Source organism: Etheostoma spectabile, unplaced genomic scaffold, assembly GCF_008692095.1.
Source record: "Etheostoma spectabile isolate EspeVRDwgs_2016 unplaced genomic scaffold, UIUC_Espe_1.0 scaffold273, whole genome shotgun sequence".
Classification (NCBI taxonomy): Eukaryota; Metazoa; Chordata; class Actinopteri; order Perciformes; family Percidae; genus Etheostoma; species Etheostoma spectabile.
Window position 1 is genome coordinate 574,767 of NW_022605577.1, and position 6,497 is coordinate 581,263.

A 6,497-nucleotide genomic window follows, 5' to 3' on the forward strand; every position below is an offset into this window, starting at 1 on the left:
AAGATGTTTTTTTTATTCCTCTTTTTAATCAACTTTAGTCTGGGTGTGTAAAGTTTCTCAAGCCACTGTAGATATTTTCCTGTAATTCCAAATGATTACTGACTACTGAAAACCTAAAAGTTAACAGCACCAAACGGTATTACATGCACAGGCACATGTTGCAGCTTCCTCTGTATGTTCTACAACCTTTTTCGGCTGGGGTGTTTGGAGAATTCTGGAGGTCAGAGTCTGATTGCAGCCCTCATACCCGCAGTCACAGATAATAAAACGACCTTTACACTGTTACAATATAATACAAGTGGGTTTTTGCATTGGCTTGGACAGAAGAAAAAAAAAGTCAGGCCACTCTGAGATGGCAAAGAAAGTAAGAAATGGCAACAAAAAAAAAGCAGTCCCTTTCACTCAAAAGAAAAATATGTACTATAATATCTAGAGAGTGCGCATTACCAAAAAAATTCAACACGTGTAGAAGTAAAAGAAATGGAGGCTATGTGTCCATGTTTATGTGTTTACTCTTCATTTGATATTTATGTACACTGGACACATACTGGAACTAGAAACAGGAATCCAGGAATTATGCACTAAAATCAAAGTAATCACTAGGGTTGGGCATCGAGAACCGATTCCTACTTCCTAAGGATTTTGGTTTCAAATCCAATCATCGCTTCTTTTTAATACGCGCAAGTTTTGGTTTCCGTAAGCAGCCAGGCGCTTGTTGTGCTGCAGCCATGGAGCGCAGGTAGGGGCTTTATTTTACATTGAAAAAGACGGGTAAAACTGCAACCCACCATTGAATCAAAAATAAAAATTTGTGAAATAAGCATGTGACCCATTTCAACTCCACCCGAGAATCGATAAGAACCGGAATTGAAATGAAGAATCGGAATTGGAATCAGAATGGTTAAAATCCAAACGATGCCCAACCCTAGTAATCACGCAACATGTCACCATGAAACCATGAATATAAATATACATACACATTTACAAAAGCTGGGCTTTTCAAAAGTGCTGCAGACGGTGTAGAAAACAGGCGGAGACCACAGAGGATCACACTGTAATCCAGGACTTCACTCTGCAAAGGTATGTGTACACAGTTGCTGGAGGTATTTGGTCCGTTTCTTTGTCCCAAGACCAGAACCCGTTAAAACTTACCTCTAAGTAGAGGGGACCATGTCCTTTATAATGGGTTCTCTGTTTAAGTAGGTGGCCCAGTAGACAAGGTTAAAGCTGCCAAAGAGAACTGGAAACATGATCCTTGACATCCTGTCAATTTTGCTAACGCTGTTAAATGTCTTCTTGCTGTCGGAGGCTTTGCCGTCTCCTTTGGGCTTGTTGGGGTCCAAAGCGCCTCCTTTGGCAATAGTTGGAAGCGTGCTGGAGTCCTTGGTGATGTTAGGCGCGTAGTTGGCTACTGCTACAGCGTAGGCATTATTCTTCTTGGCGACAGATGCCCTCTCTTTTTTCTGTAGAAAGACCGAAAAGGATTAGACGCAAAAGCTAGGTAACCCTGAAACCCTTCACCTTCTAGCCATGAATTTTAAATCCATGTAAATGAAGGAGTGAAATGGCAATAGATAGCTCAGTACAAGGGCCAAATATATCAACAGTTTGACAAGGATGCACTGTAACATTCACTGTTTTGTGTATTATTTCAGTCTTCTTTTACTTCCAAGGATGTTTAAAACTTGCAGCATGGGTGGGTTGAGGCTCATCCACCTACAGTGAGCAGGAGGAGGTTGCACAGGATGTAATATTTGTAAGAGCATTTCACATGACGCCTACTGGTTCATTTATGTTAAATATAATACTTCTCTTTGCGTGGAGATGGCCACAGATGCAGTAGGTCATCATAAAGAATGGCCACACAGGCCTTTTATGGAGATACGTGATTCAGACAAATAGAATAGAGGTGTTTGATCAACTCACATTATCGCCATGGATGGATTACTGAAGGGGCCTAAGGGGCACAGGCCCAGGGGCCCAAATTGTGTGAGGGGCACTTATCGCCTTCACTTGCAAAATGTCATTCGAAGAGACACATACCCAAGGGGGTAAGCCTTTCTTCTCTACGCGTAGCTCCTATGGCGCCATTTTAATGCTACGAAGCCATCACCCATCGTTAGCATCCCATTGACCGCCATTCATTTTGACGTCACTTTGACAGTGAATGACTGAATGTTTGAGTTGATACCAAAAGGTGACGTGAAAACCTACAAAAAAACTCAAATGACCACAAAGAGACACAAGAAAACTACAAAGAGACACAAAAAAACTACCAAAAAACTCAAAATGACCAGAAAGAGACACAAGAGAACCACAAAGAGACACAAAACAACTTCAAAAAGGGGCAAAACAACCACAGACAAAAAATAACTATTAATAGACCAAAACACCTACAAAGGCAACAAGGCAACCATTGTCCATGATTATGGCAATAATATTGCAACTTCAAATGAATGATTTATCATTTTTTCACCAAATTTGAATTACTTATTCTTAGATAGATTCTTTTTAACTGTTAATAACGTCTACATCTGCTAGAAGTGATCATTTCTCCATGGATAAATGTTTATAGCTTATTTTTGCTGTCTGCTTGGTTTCTACATTTTGCATACAGTATGTCTGTCTTGTTTATTTTAAGCCGTATGAAGTCAGTCCCTTTATATTCTTCATTGATATCTTATCCAGATTTTGTCATTTAGGTTTACCACTGAGCTAGTCCATATTCACAAAGTTCAACTTCTGGGATTGTTCCGATTCCCGCAGGAAATTACGCCATAATCATTTTGTGTCCTTTGTGTTGGCATTCTAAACTCCGGCAGATTTCTGAGGACTATGGTTACCTGGTCCTCAGATCTCTGCAGGGTAAATCCAGACAGCTAGCCAGACTATCTGTCCAATCTGAGGACGACGGTTACCTGTCCTCAGATCTCTGCAGGGTAATCCAGACAGCTAGCTAGAACTATCTGTCCAATCTGAGGACTATGGTTACCTGTCCTCAGGTCTCTGCAGGGTAAACTCCGACAGCTAGCCCGACTATCGGTCCCTCTGAGGACTATGGTTACCTGGTCCTCAGATCTCTGCGGGTAAATCCAGACCTAGCCAGACTATCTGTCCAATCTGAGGACGACGTTCCTGGTCCTCAGATCTCTGCAGGGTAAATCCAGACAGCTAGCTAGACTATCTTCCAATCTGAGGACTATGGTTACCTGGTCCTCAGATCTCGGCAGGGTAAATCCAGACAGCTAGCTAGACTATCTGTCCAATCTGAGGACTATGGTTCCTGTCCTCAGACTCTGCAGGGTAAATCCAACAGCTAGCCGACTATCTGTCCCATCTGAGGACTATGGTTACCTCAGGCTGCCAACTTTTCCAAAAACCTTGGAGTGAGATTTGGGGGGCCAACCCATATTTTGCCGTGTACAAAGCAATTCTTTGGGTCTTTATCCTTTAGGTTTAATGTGGATTTTTATATGTGGGGGGGGGATGGGGCTCTCCTAGGGGGGTCTGGGGTATGCTCCCCAGGAAAAAAATTTGAAAAATAACCATTAAATGGCACTTCTGAGAGTTTTTTTGCAAAAAAAATGGAGAAATCAAGTCTTACATGATATTGTGCAAAACTGTTGGTGTAAGAACCTTTGATTGTTGTAGTATCAACAGGTTTTAGGGCATTCAGCATTTACATTATAACTTCTTATGTATAAAGAACTGACCCAGCAATGTGCCAAACAATGAACCACCATGAAGAGACAGTACATAGTCAGCAACAGTTGAGAAGATTTGGGTCTGTGGTGAACACCAGGGGTCCCAGGTATAGGGCCCAGGGACCCAAGTTAAATTAATGTTGGGGATCAACTCAGACCACTGACATTCTAAAGAATGAGAACCACTGATTACATAAGTTCAATCCTTTAACCTTTTGTGCCAATGTTCAGTAATGTTTGGCCCTCATCCTCTGTACCCCACTAAATGTTTTTTACTTTTTTTGTGAATAAAGACTATTTGTTCATTTTAAAAAACATCAAATTAATTATTTACAGTACATTAGAGATGCAAGGTTAGAGATGCACAATAGTGGCCCAACGTTGCAGTATCGTATTATATATATATATATATATATATATATAATATATATATATATATATATTATATATTATATACAGCTCAGATGTGTTTCACCAGATTTCTTCCATATTTACACTTTGTGCACATTCAAAATATAACTCCCCCCATCTCTGTTGTCCGATGTGGAGAGTTGAATATATAGTCTGCTGTGCATGTAATTGCTCCGCTGATATGATGGATCTCACTCAGACCGTCTGACGACCACAGAGGCCCATTGGGTCTTCTGGTCTCTGACAGAGTTTAGAGGAGCTGTACGCTGCTCATTATCGGAGGTCTCCGCATGCATGCAACGCGTCACTGCCTACACAGAGGCGGGTCCACTACAATGAACTGAAGTTGCTACGCTACCAGCCGCGCTGCTCACCTCTATCTTTACAGAGAGAGTGGACACGAAGCGACGGCCTCTGTGATACTCAGAGCGCATACTGAAGCCGGGAAATGCACCTGGGATGGCTCGTGAAAAAATGTTCTCATTTTGCGACAATTTGAAAATTCCACAGACAGGGGCGCTCTTGAACCCCTCACAGTCTCTGAAAGCACAACTAGTCGATCACGAGTGGCCTCAACAGGTAAAACATAGATAAACTCATCTTTCAGAAATTTGACGCGCCGGGCTGAACTTCAGCGTGAGAAATCGGGGGTGGTGGCGTGTGCGCGTGTGAAACCAGTCAAATGCGTGTGTTCTCACGGCCAATGCGTGGAGTTGGCAGCCCTGGTTTACCTGGTCCTCAGATCCTGCAGGGTAATCCAGACAGCTAGCCAGACTATCTGTCCAATCGAGGACTATGGTTCCTGGTCCTCAGATCTCTGCAGGTAAATCCAGACAGCTAGCTAGACTATCTGTCCAATCTGAGGACTATGGTTACCTGGTCCTCAGATCTCTGCAGGTAATACCAACAGCTAGCCAACTATCTGTCCAATCCGAGGACGATGGTTACTGGTCCTCAGATCTCGCAGGGTAAATCCAGACAGTACTAGACTATCTGTCCAATCTGAGGACTACGGTTAACTGGTCCTCAGATCTCTGCAGGGTAACCAGACAGCTAGCTCACTATCTGTCCCATCTGAGGACTATTGGTTACCAGGGTGGTCCTCAGATCTCTGCAGGGTAAATCCAGACAGCTAGCCAGACTATCTGTCCAATCTGAGTTGTCTTGAGTTTGTTTGCACGACTAAAACTACTTTTGAACGTACACATGCTCCACTAAAACAAGTTCCTTCCCGACGCTATTTTGCAACGACACCGGGCGGAGCACAGCCCAAGACGACTGTGATTGGTTTAAAGAAATGCCATAAAACCAGAGCACGTTTTTCTCCCATCCTGGAATGCTGTGTGGACTAGCCGGACCCTCCTCCGCAGCGCTGTAGAGGAAGGTCTGGCAATGCGAGACAACCACCGAGCTAATTGTCTCTCTGGTTGTAGCCCTTTGGCTCCCCTTGTGGCTTGTGGAGCCATTACCGCTGCTTCCCTCTGCCTCCAACAAATGTTTTTGAAGCTCCAATCTGCAAAACTGCAGTTGCAATGCTAATGAATTCTCTGAGTGGAGCCTGTCAAAAAAGACAAGCGTTTTCCCACCATTACCTTGTCAGTCACAACGCTCTTTCCGTCCCAAGCCCAGCCGCGCTTTGTGAAGTAATTGACGGTGGCGAACTCAATCAGAGCGGAGAAGACGAAGGCGTAGCAGACGGCGATGAACCAGTCCATGGCGGTGGCGTAGGCGACCTTGGGAAGGGAGTTCCTCGCGCTAATACTCAGTGTCGTCATAGTGAGTACAGTGGTTACACCTGGAAATACACACAAAAATCGTATTTATTTTGCTGTTTATTAGGAAATCAATTTTTATATAAATACATTAGGCATGGGCCGGTATACGATTCTGACGGTATAATAACCTTCAGCAAAAATATCACGGTTTCACGGTATTGCAATTACAGCTTTTAAATGGAATTTTTTTTTTACACATTTCTAGATGTGTTTTATTTTGAAACACACTGCAGATGGGCAAGAAGACTGAATACCAAGCTGCACTTTCTGTCCTTGACCTCTCATAAAAAAACACTACTCATACTCACACTCATATACACTCATATTTTGAAACTGTGACTTTTACAAACCGCGGTGTACCTTGAAACCGGCCCATGACTAATATACATAACACTGTAACTACTGTTTTACCCTTTTCAGAATACGCTTATTTAGTCATAACACTGCAAAAAAAACAAATCTGTAGAAAAACCCATGTCCAGGTAGACAACCAGTGTCTTGTCCATTATTATTATTTTATTCATATTATTATTTCATGTATATTGTATGTGCGTATATTTTTCCTAGTATTTCATTTATATTTATATTCTGTGCTTTGTGACTGATT

The 6,497-nt window shown here is 42.5% G+C and overlaps 1 protein-coding gene across 3 annotated transcripts in view; it reads right to left on the reverse strand.

Annotated features, from left to right (window-relative positions):
- Nucleotides 1-477: 477 nt before the first annotated feature.
- The window catches only part of gabra2b (gamma-aminobutyric acid type A receptor subunit alpha2b), a 40,791-nt gene continuing 34,771 nt past the window's right edge, over nt 478-6,497 (reverse strand). For all 3 annotated transcript variants that reach the window (XM_032510890.1, XM_032510891.1, XM_032510892.1), the window contains 2 exons: nt 5,708-5,910; nt 478-1,463 (listed from right to left, as the gene is read on the reverse strand). In XM_032510890.1, coding sequence (XP_032366781.1) covers nt 1,155-1,463; nt 5,708-5,910 — 512 coding nt within the window. In that variant the 3' untranslated portion in view covers nt 478-1,154. The remainder of the gene's footprint in view (nt 1,464-5,707; nt 5,911-6,497) is intronic.